General features: G+C 40.8%; 1 protein-coding gene across 1 annotated transcript in view; it reads left to right on the top strand.

Annotated features, from left to right (window-relative positions):
* Positions 1-20,109, top strand: part of VPS41 (VPS41 subunit of HOPS complex) — a 186,729-nt gene that overhangs the window by 76,416 nt on the left and 90,204 nt on the right. Inside the window, exons 5-7 of the mRNA XM_042914682.1 lie at positions 1,617-1,691; positions 10,088-10,150; positions 12,073-12,138. Coding sequence (XP_042770616.1) covers positions 1,617-1,691; positions 10,088-10,150; positions 12,073-12,138 — 204 coding nt within the window. The remainder of the gene's footprint in view (positions 1-1,616; positions 1,692-10,087; positions 10,151-12,072; positions 12,139-20,109) is intronic.

Consider the following 20,109-nt stretch of genomic DNA (forward strand, 5'->3'; position numbering starts at 1 on the left):
CTCTAGGAGGAAAGCACTTATCTGAAGAAGATTGTTTTTCTATATTCAGTGCTCCCCATGGCAGCATTCCCTTTACAGGATGCCAGTCCACTGCTCTCAGGGTCGGATCCCTGGCTCGTTCTCTGTTGTGATTCTCATCCGTGGGCTTCAGTCTATGTTCCTGTCAGAGGGATCAAATCTGTCTTCAAGGTCTTTTCCTCTTTAACACTCTAGGAACTTTTAAGGAGATAGGTTGTTTTTCAAAGATTACATTTTACAGGGGTATTGCTTGTGTGGTGATCGAGATGGGGAAAAATTGTGGAGTCTGCCGTCTCCACCTGGGATGGGGGGAGTTTCTCTCACTGTCATCAGCCAGTGAGTGGGTGGCCTTCCGAGATCTGGGAGTGTTGGTCTGCCCTGACCTTTGCTTACTAGCTCCAAGATGCGTTCCGCTGAGAAAAGAACATCCCATTTTGTATATTTCCATTTACTCCTATCCAAAAGCCAACTTATCTTAAGGTTAGAGACTTGAAAAAACTAATCTGCAGATTTCTGTCATAACTGATGAAGGCCAACTTTTCTTTCCATGGTTAGTTTGTTCTATCATGTTTTGGGTAAAATAGCTGGAAACTGCAGTTATTTAAGAAGGAAAACAAAAGCTGGCCATTGTTTAATGTTGTCAACATTTACCAATTTTTTAAATAAATGTTTAATGTTTATTTTTGAGAGAGAAAGAGAAACAGAGCATGAGCCAGGGAGGGGCAGAGAGAGAGGGAGACACAGAATCTGAAGGAGGCTTCAGGCTCTGAGCTTCCACAGAGCCCGATGCAGGGCTCGAACTCACGAACCGCGAGATCGTGACCTGAGCCGAAGTCGAATGCTTAACCGACTGAGCCACCCAGGCATCCCCAACATTTACCAATTTTGACTTCTATTAGAAAATCCACCTATCTGAATATTTTAGTAAGTAAACAGCTGTCTACATAGAGAACCAGAAAGCTGTGAAAAATAAAAGTTTGGTTGGGTGTTTACACTTGGGAAAATACATCCAAAATAGAATGCCTGCGTTCGGTCTTCACAGAATTTTTAAATTTGAGATTACTGGAAAGAATAAGGAGAACAAATTAGGGAATATCAACTATACCCTGTGGATTTCCCTCCAGAAAGTACTAAGCATGAAGTATGAATACCAAGTTGATTCAGTGATTTGTGAGAGAAAGACAAATAGAGTGACTGATGAACTGAACTAAAACGGTGAACATTTTTCTTTACATCTTGATTTTTTTATTTTGGCTTTTGTTGTGTTCTTTTAATGGATCTGGTTGGGAAGGAATTTTAGGAGTATGGAATAAATAGAACAAATAAAAAGGCATGTAACCTGTAACAAAAATAACATTTTAGCTGGGACTTCAAGCACGCGAAATAAAAAATTTCGAGGCGATCTTTTTCCATGTGTGAGAACAAAGCTATATGTCACCATTTTCACCTGCAAAAACAAAATATGTGTTGCACTCCTGCGTCTAAGCTAAGAGATGATTTGTATCACTTCAGTGTTTACAAGGAGCCAAGGTATTTGGTTGTTGACGGATTATTTTCCTGAAGTTTTACATGTTTGTTTGTTTGTTTGTTTTTGATAGAGTCCTGTGAAGATAAATCAGATTAGCCTGGATGAAAGTGGAGAGCACATGGGTGTGTGTTCCGAGGACGGCAAGGTATGACCATGACCTGGTGTCAGAAGGTGTCTGAGGGCTGGGATGTCCCCTAACTGCAGGCGCTTGGAAAAGCCTTCTGCTCACTGTACCCCTGCCTTAGGAGAGCCTTGACTCTTCTTTTTGGGTATTGGACCTGCTTCCGATTGCTCATAATTAAAGTAAAATATATTTTGCACAAATGTGCCTGAGGAAAAGTAATTACAAGAATGTCAATAATGTAACTAGTATTAAGCTGATTAACAGCTGTGGCAGGGCAACGTGTCACCTTAATCATTATCCCTGTGCCACTTATACTTCAGTGACTAGTCTGCAGTTCCTGCAAGACAGTAGTTTAATGCCTTTCGGCCATAAATCCACAAAATTGGATTTTGTGGGTATGATTTCTGTGGGCCGGTGGTTTTCATTTCCACACAAGTTATGAATGTTTCTCTTGAATTATAGAATCTTTTGATAAGCAATCATAGTTTATCAGAAGAATAAAGTGTCTTACAATGGCCACATTAAATAAATGTAAAATCAATATATGTACAGTTTTCTAAAAACCTGGCACCCACTTCCTCAACCGAGGACATACATCATTTGTGTGGTGTGTAACTAACAATTATCAGTGCCTCTTGCTGGTGTTGAGCTGTGACATTTAGTGGCTGTGGTGATTGATTTTCCACTTATAAGAATGTCTTTTTTGTTTTTCAGTCGATGGAAGTCTTTTCTAATGTTGGTCAGCAATGATAAAATTCTAATGCATGGTGTATTTAAGCTACTTCTCTAAAATAACAGTTTCAGGAGAAAGTACATGAAGAGTCCTTCCAGAATCTCACATGATCCTGACCGAGTAGAATGCATTTCCTAACCTAATTTTGTATTTTTACATGACCTAAATTCAGTGGGTCATTAATATGAGTGGATGAAAGATCGTGTACTCCATCTAAAAAATTTATACCCGTTTAATCTGTTAACAAGAGAAAAATGAAGTCCTCCCACAAGAATGCATTTTATTTTTATTTATTTATTTAACATTTTTTTAATGTTTATTTATTTTTGAGATAGAGGGAGACAGATCATGAGTGGGGGAGGGGCAGAGAGAGAGGGAGGCACAGAATCCGAAGCAGGTTCCAGGCTCTGAGCTGTCAGTACAGAGCCCGATGTGGGGTAGAGCCCACGAACCCTGAGATAATGACCTGAGCCAAAATCAGTAGCTTAACCGACTAAGCCACCCAGGAGCCCCAAGAATGCATTTTACATGTCTAAGTTGAATGTTGCCCAAAGAGTCTTTTGAAATGGTAATCGGTAACCTCTGCTTTCCAAAGAGCACTGTCAGATTTTGCAATACTTTATAAAATTCTGTGGTCCACCAGATTGTCAGCGTTGAGGGAGGAGTTGGTATGTATGGAAATTGAGAATGATCCAAACTGTTGAAACCTTTTTACATTCATGGATTTGTACAGAAAGGTCAACTTTATTTTATTCTCTTAAAGAAAACAGAACAAAAAAGTCCTTGTGGACTGACAGCCAATTTAATTGAACTGAATTGGTTGAAAGAGAACATTCATTTTTCAAATTGAAAAAGGATTTTTATTAAAATACTTTGTCAAGGAATTTTCGAAGTTTTATTTATTTTATTTTTTAATTTTTTTTTTTTAACGTTTATTTATCTTTGAGACAGAGAGAGACAGAGCATGAACAGGGGAGGAGCAGAGAGAGAGGGAGACACAGAATCTGAAACAGGCTCCAGGCTCTGAGCTGTCAGCACAGAGCCCGACGCGGGGCTCGAACTCACGGACTGTGAGATCATGACCTGAGCCGAAGTCGGACGCCTAACCGACCGAGCCACCCAGGCGCCCCTAATTTTCGAAGCTTTAAATGTTGAATAATTATTATTTGTGGAAAAGTGGGAGATTTTAACTCTGTCTGGTGGATAATGACCCTCAGATACCATCTGCTGCACTTCTTGGCAAATAGCTGCTTTTTCGTTTGAGTCCAATTCCTTACTGTCCTATTTTGGTGTTGACCCAGGATACAGTAAGAAAAAAAATTTTTTTTTAATGTTTCATTTGTTTTTGAGAGAGAGCATGCGAGTGAGCGTGAGTGGGGGAGGGGCACAGAGAGAGACACAGAATCTGAAGCAGGCTCTAGGCTCTGCGCTGTCAGCACGGGGCCCAAACTCGAACTCGCGAACCGCAAGATCATGACCTGAATCAAAGTCAGCCACTTAACCGACTGAGCCACCCAGGTGCCCCAACCCAGAATACATTTTTTAAAAATAGTTTTCACGTATGTTTTATTAGCATTAATAAAACTGAAAATAAATCTTCTGGTATGCGTAATTTATATAAGCTAGCCAGTATTGTGAAAATTGAGCAGCTAGTATAGAATGATCTGGCAAAGTGGTTAGTAATGATGAAAACTAATGATGATAAAGGTTATTACGAAGATAAACTGCAGATATCTAGACCTAATGCATCTTTATATGGCTGTTGTGGTTTTTCTTTCTTTAGTGTACTAAGACCCCTAGATAAAAATATGTCGCCTTCATACGTAAACTAGAATCAATTTAGTACAGAGTGCAGGGTAGAGATCCTTTCTCTTAAAATTTTGGAAATGTTTTTCCCTTTTGTCTGACCTTTATTTTTGTGGACGTGTCTGAGGCTAGCATACTTTTGTTCTTTCATGAAACCTTTTTAATTTTTTTTTTTTTTGTCCTGCCTTGGAGCTTAGACCAATAATAATAACAACAATGAAACAACAGCATACGGCCCTTGTAGTTCAGTTTGCTAAGTTATGTCTTGTTCGGGTCTATTTTCATTAATTTTGTCTGGAACACAGTAAGTCCTTGTGATCCATATACTGAAGTATTGTTTTCATTTCAGGAAAGTTTACTTCAGTTCTGATTTTGATTATTGCTTCAGTTCCATTTATTTTCATTTCTTCAAAGAAACCCAATAATACTTAGGCTGGAGGCAGTTACCATGCAGAGGCTGAGAGCATGGCTCTGTATCCCGCCTGCCCGGGCGGGATTTCCGCTCCCCTGCACTGGGCTGGGCTCACTGCTTGCCCCCACCACCCCCCCCCACCCCACCCCCAGTGCCTCCATTTCCTTAGCTGGGCAGTGGGCACACCGGGAGGTCTGCATGAGGATGTTGTGAGGTGCTGGATATATGGCGAGCCCTCCAGGTGTATGTTAACTGTTTTTATTGCTAACCGTGCATGCCTTTTTAATTTTATTTAAAAAAAAATTTTTTTAACATTTGTTTTTGAGAGAGAGAGAGAGAGAGAGAGAGAGACAGAGTGGGAGCGGGGGAGGGGCGGAGAGAGAGGGAGACACAGAGTCTGAAGCAGGCTCTAGGCTCTGAGCTGTCAGCACAGAGCCTGACGCGGGGCTTGAACCCGTGAACCGTGAGATCATGACTCGAGCCAAAGTTGGGTGTTCAACCAACTGAGCCACCCAGGCACCCTAGTGAATGGTTAATTTCCTCCTTAACCCACTGTAGACTGGCCTTTTCCCCTCCTTGCATTATTGTACCGGAACTTTTCAAGGAAAGAGGGTGACTGGGTAAGCACTATTCACCCTTCTTTTGAAAATATGCAGGTTGTAAGGAAATTCGGTCCTATTGTGTGACACACACACATGTGTGCTTTCATTTCTCATTATTTTTATCCTGCTCACTTCTCTGGAGTGGGGGACACTTTCTTGTCTGTTTCCTTTGCTGATTTGCTTTTATCCCACTGTCCATTTTGCCCTAGGGAGTAGAGTTTTGTTCCATCTCAGATTTTTAATTTTCCTGAAATCTTTCTCTTGCTCCCAGCTCTATTTTCATATCAGCCAGACATATATTTAATTAAACAAAAAAATTTACAACTTGTCGTATGTCTTAGGGTGCCGGGCAGTGCAGTCTAATGGTTAGGAATGGAATTCTGTCACATAGTAGCCATGTGAGTGCAGGTAAGTTATTGTCATCTCTCCGTGCCTCAGCCTGTTTCCGTCTATAAAATGGGAATAACCATGGCACTTGCCTCAGTGATGATTGGAAATAAATGAGCTATAAATCATTTGGAATAGTTATCAGGAACAGAAGAAACACGTAATAATTGCTAGCTCTCATGATCCTGTCTTTCTGCTCCAGACTCATGAAGGCCTTTTCTTCTTATTGAAGTCACCCAATGGTTTTGTAGTTTCCTTTCTTTGCTGGTTACTAGTAAACACTTGTAAAAGCATGCTTTATCTCCCTCCGAGTCATTGGAATGGCATTCTTCGATATTCTTTTTAGAGACCTCATGTCCATTTTGTATTGCTTGTTTATCCAGCCCAGAACGAGGAGAAGAGCTCTTTCTGAATGTGGGTTGGCAAACACGTTCTGGGTCTGATTGCTCTCAGCCCAGCCTGTTACCATTTTGGGTAGCTCCGCACAGGGGCCTCATGAAGGAGCTTGATTTCCTCTGACCAGAGGGAGTCAGTTTAAGGCAGCCCCACCAGCGACAGCCTCTGCTGTCCTCTCTCCCGGGTCTCTGACACTCTCCGCGGGCGGAGAACGTGAAAACCAGCCACCTCCTCTGTGATGGTCTCTTCAGCCACCACCCTAGATGAAATGGCAGCTTACATGTTCATCCCTGTTCTAACCTGACCCGTTACTGTTTGGAACCTGGGGTTTGAGAAAGGCCATTTCTCAGGAGGTTGTCTGATACTCTGGCTACCTCATTCGTGGTTCTCCTACATCAGATGGGCTGTCACCTGTTTTCTGGTTGACAGATCCGTAGAACTCCATGCTCGAGTGGAGAAGAATACACAACTTCCTTATCGATTCGTGAGGATAGGCTTTCTTGACTTCAGGCAGTAAAACACACACCACATCTCCTCTGTGGTCCTCATACGGCCACCAAAGAGGTGGTCTGGAGTTAGTGAGAACTCTTCCAGGACTGCAGTAGATGGACTCTACAGCCAAGTGTTCAGAACTTTGTTTTTCTTCGTTAGGTATTTTTTGTGACTAGTTGGGGGAGGTTGTTGGGGAACACCATTTTTTAAAAAAATTTTTTTAGTGTTTGTTTATTTTTGACAGAGAGGGAGACAGAAGATGAGTGGGGGAGGGAGGGAGAGAGAGAGGGAGAGAGAGACACACACACGCACACAGAATCTGAAGCAGGCTCCAGGCCCCGAGCTGTCAGCCCAGAGCCCAATGCGGAGCTCAGACTCATGGACCGTGAGATCACGACCTGAGCCGAAGTCGGACGCTCAACTGACTGAGCCACCCAGGCGCCCCAAAGGACACCATTTTCAAAGGGAGCCCCGCAATTTTAACCTTTAATTCTATGATCCTTATTTGGGATGAGATTTTCCTTAAAGCCAAACTGTCTAGGCAGACATTGAACAGGTTCCTTTCACAGGCGAGTATGATATTTAACAGACAAGATGGCAAAATAAATCAAGAGGGAGAGAGAAACAATGAGTAAAAACGGTTTTGGATTTTATTGGCTATCGTAGTGTAATTGTGACTGAGTTTCGCTTGTTACATTAGTGAAGTGAACCAAAACATCGAGGGTTTTACAAATCACCCTGCTTGTCCCGATCAAGTTAGGAGATTTGTCTCAAGAAGTTACAGTGTTCTTCCATACTGAAAGAGAAAATACAGTTATTTGACCAAGAGATGATTCAGTTAAACACAGCAGTAGAGACTGATGCCAGAGTTCTAGTCTGACCCCTTTTCTGTTGATTCCACCCCTTATTGGTCTACTATTACATCTTCAGTATTGGTCCCTAATGTTTAAAGGGGCACTTATCCCTGGTAATTCATCACTTATTTCACCATTAGATTCACAGCCCTGATATTTATCTTCTCATTTACTGATGCCTCCATCTTTTTCAGTGGGTTCATACATCATTTATTTACATCTCATGTCCTTTTTCCCCACAGTAAAAATCACCTAGGGGCGCCTGAGGGGCTCAGTTGGTTATGTGTCTAACTTCAGCTCAGGTCACAATCTTGCATTTCTTGGTTTCGGGCCCCACATCGGGCTCTGTGCTGACAGCTCAGAGCCTGGAGCCTGCTTCGGATTCTGTGTCTCCCTCTCTCTCTATCCCTCTCCTGCTCTGTCTCTCAAAAATAAGTAAACATTTAAAAAATTAGGAAAAAAAAAAAAAAAGTCCCCTAACCTTTGTTCTTAAAATCACCTTTAGCCTGTTGTAGCCACAAGGAAGTTGATCCATTTGAATAAAAAGTCTGCTCTGTTTCGTTTCAGCTTTTTATCACAGTTGTCTAATTCAGAGTCTGACATTCACCTTTACTTAAGTTTGGGAAACATTTGAGGCTTTTGAATGGTATTTTCCTGTTCCACTTTTCTTATACTTTATGCAGAAAGATCTCTTATTTCCATATTTTAGGCTATCTCATATAATGTTAGTGTGTAAGAGAATAGGGTATGAAACACTCATCTTGTTCTTTGTGGCCTTGGCCAAGTCACTTATTTTTCTGCACACTCCTCTGTTAAGCAGGCATAATGGTGTTTGCAGTCCATACCTCATGGTGTTGCTTAAAGGACCAAATGAGGCAGAGCAGGATTGTCAGTGCTAGGTACATAATTTCAGTTGTGGACCTTTTAAAATACCATTTCACTCCACCAGAACTGTTTGGTTTATCTAGGGTGGGGTCTTGCCATTAGTTTCCAGGGATCTTAACTGTGGAGTAATGATGATTCCCTCTAAACAATGAGAAGTAAGGTGGTGGGGGGGGCCTGCCTGCGTTTATCCTGTTAATAATGCATCCTAAGGACTACCTCAGGGTAAATCCAATTCCCTCTCTGTCATATCATACCATATGCTGTTGTTGGAACCCAAATAACATACTTGGCACAGGTTATAAAAACAGTAGGCCCAAAATGAGTGTCCTGAAAATTTTATCTCTTACCGAATGAATTTGTTTCCAATAATTATATCGTAAGTTTTCCTCTTTGAACTTGCAAAAATGAACCACTCACAACTTACTAAGATGAAAACAAGAAATCAGAAGTCTGAATAGTTTTATCACTGTTTAAGCATTTGGATGTGTAATTATTTTCTCACATAGAGCCATCCAACCTAGATAGCTTTACCAGTGAGTCCTTACAAAATTAAAGAAAAAAATACCACTCTTCTAGAGACTGGAGACAGAGTGCACACATCCCAAGTGTTGGGAAATAGTTCTGAGTGCCCCTAACGGTTAGCTCCAAGTGTTTGAGAGCTCCTGGAATCTTAAGCCCTGTTTGGTAAGAGTGTAAATTGATCAGAACCACTTTGTGAAATGGTTTGGCTGTTTATTAAAAGTGAACAGATGCAGAGCCTATGGCAACAATTCCATTCCTACTTACGTATACCCTTCATAAATGTGTACCTAAGTGCACCAAAAAATTTGTAAAGAGTGTTCATTGCATGCAGCTTATTTATAATAGCCCCGATCTGGACACAACCCAAAGGATCAACAAATGGTAGATACATGTATTGCGGTGTATTCACACATTGAAATACTATACGGCAATGGCAGACAACCAGGCACTGCTATCCACAACAGTCTGGACACATGTTACAAGGAAGATGTTGAGTGAAAGAAGCCAGTGAAATAGTTTGATTGTATTTATAAAAACTTGAAACATCAGGACAGCTTCTCTGTGGTGATAGATTTCAGGGTAGTGGTTAATTTGTGAAGGTGTTACTAAATGGGAAGGAACACAAAAGTGCTTCTTGGGCTCTGCCTCTTGATCTGGATGGTGTCTGGAGGGGTATGTTTACGTCGAAAAAATTTGTCAAGCTGTAAATTTGTGATCCGCACCCTTTGCGGTATGGATATTAATCAGTTTTTAAGTAAACCACTCAGAAAGGAGATTAAGTATGAATAAAGTACGGTAGTCTCGAGCAACTTCAAGGGAGGCAGTGATAAGTAGAAACTTAAATCTTACATTTATACACTCTCAGTAGATTCAACATAAGATTATAAATGAAGTGCAGATCACCTAATCTCTTGCCACATTGATCTGCATGTTTGATTTATGTATGTATGACTCAAAAAAGAAGCACCTATTTCCTTCAGGAAAAGGAAGAAAACAGTTCCTTTAGGGATAGCCTATGGAAGTTCATAAAAGAATATTAATAAATGATTCATAACTATTTCATTTTTAAAAGTTGGCATCCCTTTAATAAATTAAATTTGTGGTGAGTAAAGGGAACCGTGTCCACGAGATGCTTATGAAAGCTTAATTGCGTTGGAGTACTCCCACCCTGATAGAATGGTTTTCATTGGATATTTGATAGAGATCACAAGGGCCCTAGATTATTAAATATTCTACTTTTTGTTAATCAATAGTATGTGTTCTCACTGACTCAGCAGCCTTCTTTGTTGCCGTCCTGGTGAACTGACCGGATCCATTTTACTTTTTAGGTGCAGGTGTTTGGACTATATTCTGGAGAAGAATTTCATGAGACTTTTGACTGTCCCATTAAAGTAAGTATTCAGTAAGTTTTAATTTTTCTAAGGATTTTCTCAACAAAGCCGTAAGGATTATAATACTTTGAGCACTATCTGTCTCCCATCAATTTCATCACCGAGCGTCTCTTCAGCACTTTGAATGTACTAGATACTATTTGATGGTATTAGAAGAGCATAGGATGTGTCTTATGTGACTGTGATCTCAGGCTGTCCTCAGGAATTTTTTTTTTTTTTTTTTTTGTAGTGAGTGAGATGATACATACAAACACCCAGTCTGTCGTTAATGACCCAAAGTGGTAAAAACAATATTAAGGAGTCCAAAGCTGAGAGAAGTTACTTCTAGCTGTTCTTGGCGGTGATGGCTTCACAGGGGGCGTGATGTTTGAGTGAGCTTTAAGAAATGGACAGGGCAGACAGAGAAGCTGGCTTTCCATGTGGAAGAACGATATAATACAAACGGAGAGGGCAGAAAGTTCAAGTTGTGTTCAGGAAGTGGCAAAAATGGCCTCGTTTAGATGGCGCATAAAACACGGACTTGGCAGGAGAGCCATAGAGGCAGATTGGGGCTGGCTGTATTTTCAGGCGAAGGAATTTGGACTCCGTGTGGTAGATAAGGAGAAATTATTGAATGTGTAAGAGCAGAGAAGTGACATAAACTGAGCTAAGCTTAAGGAAAATTAATACGGCGACTATATACAGTATAGATTGGAGGGCTGATAGGCGCGCGAGGCAGGAGGAACAGTCTTAGATAACAGTTATGGCCCTTAAAGTGACGATTAGAGTTGTTGAAGGAAGAGGTCATTCGTTGTTTTCACTTGTTTATTCAAACACTTATTGATCAACAGGTAAAGGAGAGATAGGATCTGATGTGTGTTTTAGGAAGGCAGCTCTGCCGGAGTGAAGGGTGATTTAAGCAGGAGAGGGATTGCAGGCAAAAGGCAATTTAGAAGGCTCATGCTGTCCTGGAGACAGGGCATCACGGGGTCTCAGTGACAGGAGCAGTCAGGAGCGTTCAAGGTGGAGTCGAAGACGTGAAGGCGGAAAGCCTTTAGGAGGTAGACTTCGCAAGCCTTCGTGTTGGGTTGGATGGGGTGACGAGAGAGGGAGGAGCTGACCCTTGGCTCTGGCCGTGGTGTGTGGCGATGCCACCACTTGCAAGAAGGGATGATTTGAATAAGGACGTTGCTAATTTGGTCTTGAGTTCAGATAACCGCGGTGTATCTGGTGGAAACGGTGTGGAGGTGTTGGAGATGTGAGTGCAGAGCGCAGGGTAGAGACTGGCCCTAAAAACACAAAGTTGATACTCGTTGAGTAAGATGAAACCATCATTCAAAATCTCATCCAGTTAAAAGCTAACTGGGGGACTGGCTCAGTGGAGAGCAAATGAGGAACTTCGGCTGCAGGGAAAGGGGCATGTCCTGCACGGTCAGCTCTGTAAGTGCGGTCCTGCAGCCCCGTTGTCTCCCACTGACGGAGGCTTGCTGTGACGACCCTAAAATGCCTTTGAGGCTGCGTTGCCCCACCTGTTCCACTTGGTTCCCTCAAATCACTGGTGGGCATCCCGAACGAGGAGACAGCTGGGTTCTCTCTCTGGGTTTCTTCAGCTCATGGTGTTCAGTTACAAACATTTGTGAGCTCTTGCTGCCTCGGTTGACCCTAAAGAGGAGATGTGCACTCAGAGAGTCCTCGCGCAGCCAGAAACTAGAACGAACTCACTTCTGTCTTTTAGCTTTCACCTGGCTTTCCAGAAGAGCAAAAACTCCGATGTCCTCAGTTGCAGACTGTTGCCTGAAGAGACCACTTCTTACCTAGATCTCAGGATAAGTTTTAGATCCTGTTGCTTATAATACATAAAGGGTTTTCATTCTGTGGGTTGGTTTTCATTCTGTGTGTTAACAGTGGCTCCTTAACCAGTGATGGGTCCTTGTTCCTTGTAGATCATTGCTGTGAACCCGCATTTTGTGAGGACCAGCTGCAAGCAATTCGTGACTGGAGGGAAGAAGGTAAATGCTTTGGTCTACCGTCACATGCCGTCTTGGGGTAGGGGGTGGAGATTCTGTGTGCTTTTTAATTTATCTGTAATATTTTTAACATCTGACTATTCAGTAGGAGGAATTGTGAGAAAGACCAATGGGGTGAAATTCTAAGCCCATCATCTCTCTGGGGAGATGTGATTCATGCCTGTCACGATACTCCTTTGTAGTAGGTAAAGGGCAAGAAAAAAAAAGGGGTGCCTGGCTGGCTCAGTCAGTTAAGCATCCAGCTCTTGATTTCTGCTCAGGTCATGATCTCACAGGCCCCATGTTGGGCTCTCTGCTGACAGCGCAGAGCCTGCTTGGGCTTCTCTTTCTCTCTGCCCCCACCTCTCAAAAGTGAATAAATAAACATAAAAACAAAAGGAAAGAGAGAGCTGTTACTGGAACTGCCTAGTGCTTTGAAATGTCCCTTCCACAAAAAAGGAGGTAGCATTTAAAAATAACAAAAAGAAATGGGGCGCCTGGGTGACTCAGTTGGTTGAGCATCCGACTTCAGCTCAGGTCATGATCTCACAGCTTGTGGGTTTGAGCCCCGCATCGGGCTCTGTGCTGACAGCTCAGAGCCTGGAACCTGCTTCGGATTCTGTCTCTGTTTCTCTGTGCCCTTCTACTCACGATCTGTCCCTCACTCTTTCTCAAAGATAAAAATATATATATATAAAAAAAATAACAAAAGAGCGATTAAACTTATGTTTTTCCACTTATTGTAGAAATCTCTAGCAGGCCTTGATAAAGTTTTAGAACAATTATGGCTATTTCTTTACTGACCTGTTTCTGACATATTTCATGATCTTAGTGCTGTTTTAAAAATAAGGGAGTGAAATAATCCTTGTATATGTTTACATGTTTGTTTACAGACATAGTAAATTCTAAAATTAAAGAATCTTTCTGCTTATGGAACAAATCAAGTTAATCATCTTCTGGTTTTTATTAACCAGTGGTATTTTTTAACCATTTTTATAACAAAACACTGTCATCGTACTGAAACAGTGAATATTAACTTCATACGCAGTTTCGAGCTCAGTGATGATAAGGTAGTCTTGCAGTTATTTCCGTTGTAGTGCACGCCTACGGAATGGCACCGTGAGGCACAGCCACCAGAGGTTTTTTGAGAGTTTCATGGTAGTTGTCTGCTGTTTTCCCCTGGTTTTGCTGCTTCCTAGACTGATAGGGCAGGAAAGCATCCTGGTCCATACCCAGCATTTCTCAAGCCCTGGTTTTAGCTCATCATAGTGGCCGAGTGACGGGTCCCGTAGATCCCCGATTCCATCCCACCGCATGAAGCCGGCATTGCACCAGCTCTGATTTCTGGTTGTGAGCCAGCCAGCTTGCCAGCTCCCGCCCTCTCCAGTTCATCATTATCCTTAGGCTGTACCCTCATTAGCCTCACATAAAAATATGGGATCAACCGGTGGGAATTACGGATTTAATCTAACATTCTTTAGCTTAGATCTGCAGCTGATTCACTCCTGAACAATACAAAACAAAGCAAACAAACAAACAAAAAACTATCTTACTTGTCTTTGCTGACTTCAGGAAGGAGCAGCTTTAAAATTCCTCTATTAAAGTATTTCTTTATGAAATACTTCTCTAGTTAAAAATTTTTAGGTGAGATATAGCATAAATTCATTAAGCTATAATTTAAACCCACACATTTGTATTTAAAACTCAGTGGGGATAAAAAATGCTGAGTATTCTTTTGTGTGTTTGTTTTTTAAGTGGCTTAAAACAACAAACTTTTACTGTCTCACAGTTCAGAAAAAATCAGAGTGGTTTACTTCTGTAGTGCCGCCTCAGATTCTCTCCCTAGGCTTCAGTCTGCATTTTGGCTGGGGCTCCTGTCATCTGAAGGCTTGACCGGGGCTGCAGAATCTGCTTCATCTGCCTTCTTAATAATAATCCCTCAGATACTTAAAATTGATAAATCACTTTGGCGTGAGTATTTTCCTAGTGTAGAATGCAATTTTGTGTTCCAGTTTCCAATTTTAGGAGTTAGGAAGTTCACACTTGTCTCCTATTTCTTGGAGGTCTTGGTATGAAAGAACATATCAGAGATAATAGGAGTGGTGATGTCCAAATTGTAGGACTCAAACTCTGAAGGTGGAATTTTTCTGTGTTAATTTGTGTACTTAATGATCAGGTTATTCGTGAAGCTTAATTAATAGTTGCTTTTATACTGTGAGGGATACCTGTGGTCTCATCAAGTCTGCCACAGTTGTCTTGCTACATCGGTGTTTTGCCAACCTGCAGGATGCCTGGGTGAACTGTGCCAATCACATACTCTTCATCCTTCTACTTAGCATCTGTAGGAAGGATAGTGTGACTGTGGCTGTTTGGGCCAGAGCTCCTTGAGTAGATACGTAAGCATCCTGCAGACACCCTAGTCCAACCTCCAAGTGCAGATAGAGTGATTTGGGCTGTGATGGGCTGTGTAATTAGAATTTACCAGATGCTGAGCAGGCAAGAACATCAGGGGTTTGGTTCATCTCTTTGGCTATCATGGTTAATGTGTTAAATTAAAAGTGTTAATGTGTCAAGGGCTCAGTATATTGGGGTTGACAAAAGTATATGTTATATTTTGATGTGAAGAATACTATGATTACACATGCCATTGTAAGTGATATTTAATCAATTTGTTTTAGGTTTTTAACAGCTTTATTGATATATAATTTGCATACCATAAAATTACCAGTTTCAAGCGCACAGTTCGATTGTCAACTTTTCCAAAGTGGCTGCACCATTTTACATTCTCATTAGTAATACATGAAGGTTTCAGTTTCTCCACATTCTCACCAACATTCACTTTTATCTTTTTGATTCTAGCCAACTGGGTGTGAAGTAGTATGTCACTGTTTTGTTGTGATTTCCATTTTCCTAATGACTGATGGTTTTCATGTGCTTATTTGTCCATTTGCATATCTTCTTTGGAGAACTCTCTCTTTAGATTCTTTGCCCATTTTTTGATTGGGATATGTGTTTTTGTGTATACTTGCAGAAAATATTTTTATGTATTGTTCATACATGTCCTTTATTTTGATATATGATTTGCAAATATTTTCTCCTAGTCTATGAACTGTCTTTTCACATTACTGATGGCATCCTGTGAGGTACCAAAGTTTAGATTTTATGAAGTTCCATTAACTAGCCCCCCCCCCCAACACACACACACTTTGTTTGTTTGTTTGTTTTTGACACTTACGCTTTTGGTGTTGTATCTAAGAAATTATTGCCTGATCCAAGGTCATGAAGATTTATGCCTGTGTTTTTTTTTTCCTAAGAGTTTCATAGTTCTAACTCTTAAATTTAGGTCTAGAATTTGAGTTAATTGTATGTATGGTAGGAGGTAGGGGTCCAAATTCATTTATTTGCGAATAAATGGATGTCCAGTAGTCCCAGCCTCGTTTGTTGAAAAAGTTATTCTGTTGCCGTTGTCTTGGCCTCTGTCAAAAATCAGTTAACCATAAATGTTAGAATTTATTTCTTGACTGAGTTTTATCAATCTGTATATTTATCCTTGTGCCAATTTAGGTTTTAGAATCCCTAATTTTGCTGAGATTATTTATGAGATGATAAACAAATTAGCTGCTCTTAAAACATTTTGATTTTGAGTTCTGTCTCTTTAAAAAGCCATCATAATTTCTCCTATGTATATTAGAGGCTTAAACATTATTATGTAAATGTATCTTCCATTCAGGGACTTGTAACATACACACTATTGACTGATTTCTCTGGATTCCTTAAGTTTCTTATATAAATATGTATTAAGCAGTAAAAAAGTAGTGTTTATTCAATAAACTATAATGATATCTTTGTACACAGTTAAATAACTAGGGATTTCCATAATGTGCACCACTTTGGTGCAGTTTGCAGAAATCTCTAGAGGGATTTCCTCCTCTGTGTGCATGGTATGCAATTTTTAAGATCCCTTATGCTGCATGGTTTTGGCATTGGTGTGCTTTGTTGTAAAATACACTTATTAGGTTGAAAACATTTCAGGAAATATTTCTAATTTTATTAAAGAATATATCCTTGATTTTAAAAACTAAGAAAAAGGCCTTGAGAAGGTGACATTAAAAAGGGGGCACTATTGGGGCACCTGGGTGGCTCAGTAGGTTGAGCGTCCGACTTCGGCTCAGGTCATGATCTCACAGTAAGTGGGTTCAAGCCCCGCATCAGGCTCTGTGCTGACCGCTTATTCAGAGCTGCTTCAGATTCTGTGTCTCTTTCTCTCTCTGCCCCTCCCCCACTCACGCTTTGTCTTACTCTGTTTCTCAAAAATAAACAAATGTAAAAAAAAATTAAAAAAAAAAAGGGGGCACTACTATGAAATGATCATTTCCATTTTGAAAGTGTTGGCAAGTTTTTAGAAGGATCTGTTTTTTTTTTTTTTTTTAATCAAGTTATGGCATTTTATACCTTTGAAAAATGAGAAAAACAGGACAACATTGGCCCAGTTGCAACTCTGATCTTTCCAAGTGCAGTTTCAACTAGCACCATAAACTAAGCAGAGCAAGTTTGAAGAGTCCAGCACTGAGCAAATGGTGATGACCTTGCAGTGATCATATATTGTAGATATTGAGACCTCTCCGTTTAGAACACATAGCAGATCCTATAGAGAGAAAAGAGAGTAAAGACAAGTATCATGTAACTGAGAGGTTATGACCTTCCACCTTTAAAAGAGAAATTATTCTAGCCGGATGAAGGTGGAGTGTGGAGGAAAGGCGTTCTTAACCCTTAAGAACCCTGATCTTCCTTAGACTGACAGCTAAAGGAATCTTGGAATCACCTGAGACCTTCCGTAAACAGTGGTGAGCGTGGGACGGAGACTCGAGAAGTGAAATTAAGTAAGTGGAAGCCCTACAATGAGACATTGGTAAGAATAATGAAGACACTTCTCATGTAATATTTTAGTTCTGATTTTATTAAAAATCTTGATTCCTGTAAAAACGTTTCTTCAAGTAATTAGAACGTGCAGTTCAGGACGGCCCTGCAGAACAGCAATGTAGCAGAAAAAAACTTGAGGCTGTAGTTTGACACATTTGTTGATATTTCCTTTTTAAGGTTCTAGCTTTTGAGGTCTTTAGAGATAGCTCCTTATCCACCAGGGACTAGGAAGAGGAAGCGATAGTTCTGTCTGGCATAAACTTTTATTTTTAGGTTTTCAAGGTAACTTCTCAGTAGTTGAATGCCATAGCTGGATTTATGGACTCTGCTGCTTGACACATGAGCATAAAAAGCTTATTCTAAATTCTGTTTTGTTTCCATGTTGGGAAAAAAAAAGGCGGGGGAGAAGAAAAAGCACATCTCTTAAAAGTGCCATTGGGAGAGAGCTTTCAAACTTGTGAACCTGTGGATTTCTTTTTTAAGTGTAACCTCTTGTGTCGCCAAAATTCCAATACGTGAGCATAGCAATGAGGTTTCTAGTTTAGAAATAAGTCTGCCAAGCAGCTCTTACCTGGGTGTTTTTTTTTAATTGCTCAGCTTTCTCTGTCAGCAGATAAATTTTAGCTTCCTGTGACCTTTACCTTTGAACTCTGAAATAACACTTCGTAATAGTTGGTTCTGCCGCTTTGACAAATTATTAAATTTTCACGATGCTGTTTGCAGCCGAGCTCATTTTTAGAAACGAGATAGTCAGCTGTTTGGCGTGGCGGCAGGGTGGAATGAAGGGACCTGGCCGCAGGGACAGGTTGCTTTGTAAGCTAGAAAATGTCAGTCAGCAAACGAAGAAAGGGTCTGTGTGCGGTGAAATGAGGAGAAGCACTTCACTGTTCAGGGCTGAAGGCTCCTGGCAGATTTTACGTGAAGGACAGAGATGGTAGCATCAGCTAACTTCTGGAAGTTTCCAACAGTGGTCTGCAAACTCAGATGGCATTCTTTTTTTTTTTTTTTTTTCCCCCAGATTGCACTCTGACTCCTTTCTGGAAGGGGATTCAGTAGAGGAGCCTTTTGTACTAATGCAGATCTTTTTAGAATCCTGACAGCCCAGGGAAACACTCCAGGTGAAATGGAGAGGTGGTTCCTTCCATGTTTCCTGTCTTTTGCTCAGGTTGGAGCAGGGGTTCTTGGGGCCAGAAGGGATTAGACTGTCAGTTATCCTGCTTGGCCTGCTGTCCAGTGGATCTCCAGGATGATCCTTCACAGGTGGTCAGATGGCTCTATATGCAAACGTTACATCCTGGTGGTTGCAGGTGGATCCATTATACAGAGATATCTTCATTTTTCAAGTACTAGGGTATAAATTGCGGTTCCATTACTAGAAATTCATTTCATGCCCTAAATAATACCAAAATTGATTAAAAGCCACCCATTAATAGGAAGTACAGCACAAGTATAACCTTCAGAAACATTTTGTAGGTATGTAACACCAAGTTGTGTTACAGCTATATTGCAGAAGGTGTTTGGGTGGGTTTTTCTTCACGTACTGAACTGGCTGAAGCCACAAATAGAAATCCGGTTCTTAAAAAGAGAAATCAGTTCAGTGTCAAAAATAGACATTCTTCAGTGCTTTAAAAAGTCAAGTTTGTTTGTCTCAAATACTAATTGCTTTTTTGATGTCAACATGAAGCATTCCCAAAGTCTTTGGGATGGATCCATGGCAATTTTAATTTCTTCAGCGATTTCTCTTGTTTCATAGCCATCAAAAGCCTGTTGACAATAGAAGCCTTTTTTCTTCAATGAATTCAGCTCACTTTTCCCAATGTAATATTTCCATATTGTTTGCAGCCTCCCCCTGAATTCGGATGTGAAGCTTACCATCTGTCTTCCTGGAGCAATCAAACCATCTTTTGCTTCTTGCTGAAAATATCTTCCTTTGCATGTTGAGAGCACTGTGACTTTTCTTAAGTATTTTGAATAGTTAATGATTCTGTAAGAATAATTTCCTACTTCAGATTGCTCATTTTCTCCTAGGGTTTAATACCAGTTGACTGTTGTTAACACTGAGAGGTGTTGTCTGTCTGTCCCTCTCCTTCTGTATATAGCTGTACAAACACTGTCATTAACTTTGTTTGTTTGTTTGTTTGTTTTTCTTTTTTTAAGATCAGGCTATTAAAGCAAGGGGTCATAACTGCAACTACTGCGGGTCGGTGTCACCAGTACAAAGTAAATCATAGTCATTTCACAGGACTGTTTGATTTGAATGTGCTTCTTGAGCACAACTTTGTGTCATGGTCCACGTTAGGAGCTGTGAATACACAGTCCTGGATTTTAAGAATGGTGGGGGCATTTCCAAAAGTAGATAGGAGGAACGCTGTTGGTGGAAAGCAGCTAAACCATTAGACCATGAATCAGAATGGTGATTTTGTAGGAAAAGGAGGATTCTAAGTCTTTTGGGTGGGAAGAATGTGTATGTATATATGTATGTATGTATCCCTGTAATTTTGGGGTAATTTTGCATTCCTTTGCCTTTGTATTTTCTCCCCCTGTTGTTTGTTTCCTTTCAGTTTTCCAATTCGGTTTCAGCCTCGATTCTTTGATGTTTGTAACAGTGAAAATTGGAGCAAAAGAAATGTCTAACAATAGTGTCTGAGCTGTGTCAGTGCCCTGCAAGCAGAGGAACCAAGTGTACGACTGTGGGTTGTGAGGAAGAGGGTGTCAGAAAGAAGGAATTCTAGGGCTGGGGTTGGTGAGAGGGGATCTGGGCTTCGCTCTAGATTGGATGCTGTCAGGAAGCAAGAGTCATTCTCCCATTGGGTATGTTAATAAATCTTATCTAGGAGGAGGAAAGAATCAAGGCTAAAAATGTAACTGGTAAAGAAGCAGCAGCGTCTCATTTTAGCCAGGATAGGGACACGTTTGATCACTGATGTGGTTGGAAAATGTTCCTACTTTGTCTGTGTTCAGACATGGTTATGGAGTCGTTGTGGTTTTGTCCTGATCTTTCATGGTTATAAGGCCTGATCTGATGTTGGTGTTCTGTGAGATTGTTCCCGTTCG

Source organism: Panthera leo, chromosome A2 (assembly GCF_018350215.1).
Source record: "Panthera leo isolate Ple1 chromosome A2, P.leo_Ple1_pat1.1, whole genome shotgun sequence".
Lineage (NCBI taxonomy): Eukaryota > Metazoa > Chordata > Mammalia > Carnivora > Felidae > Panthera > Panthera leo.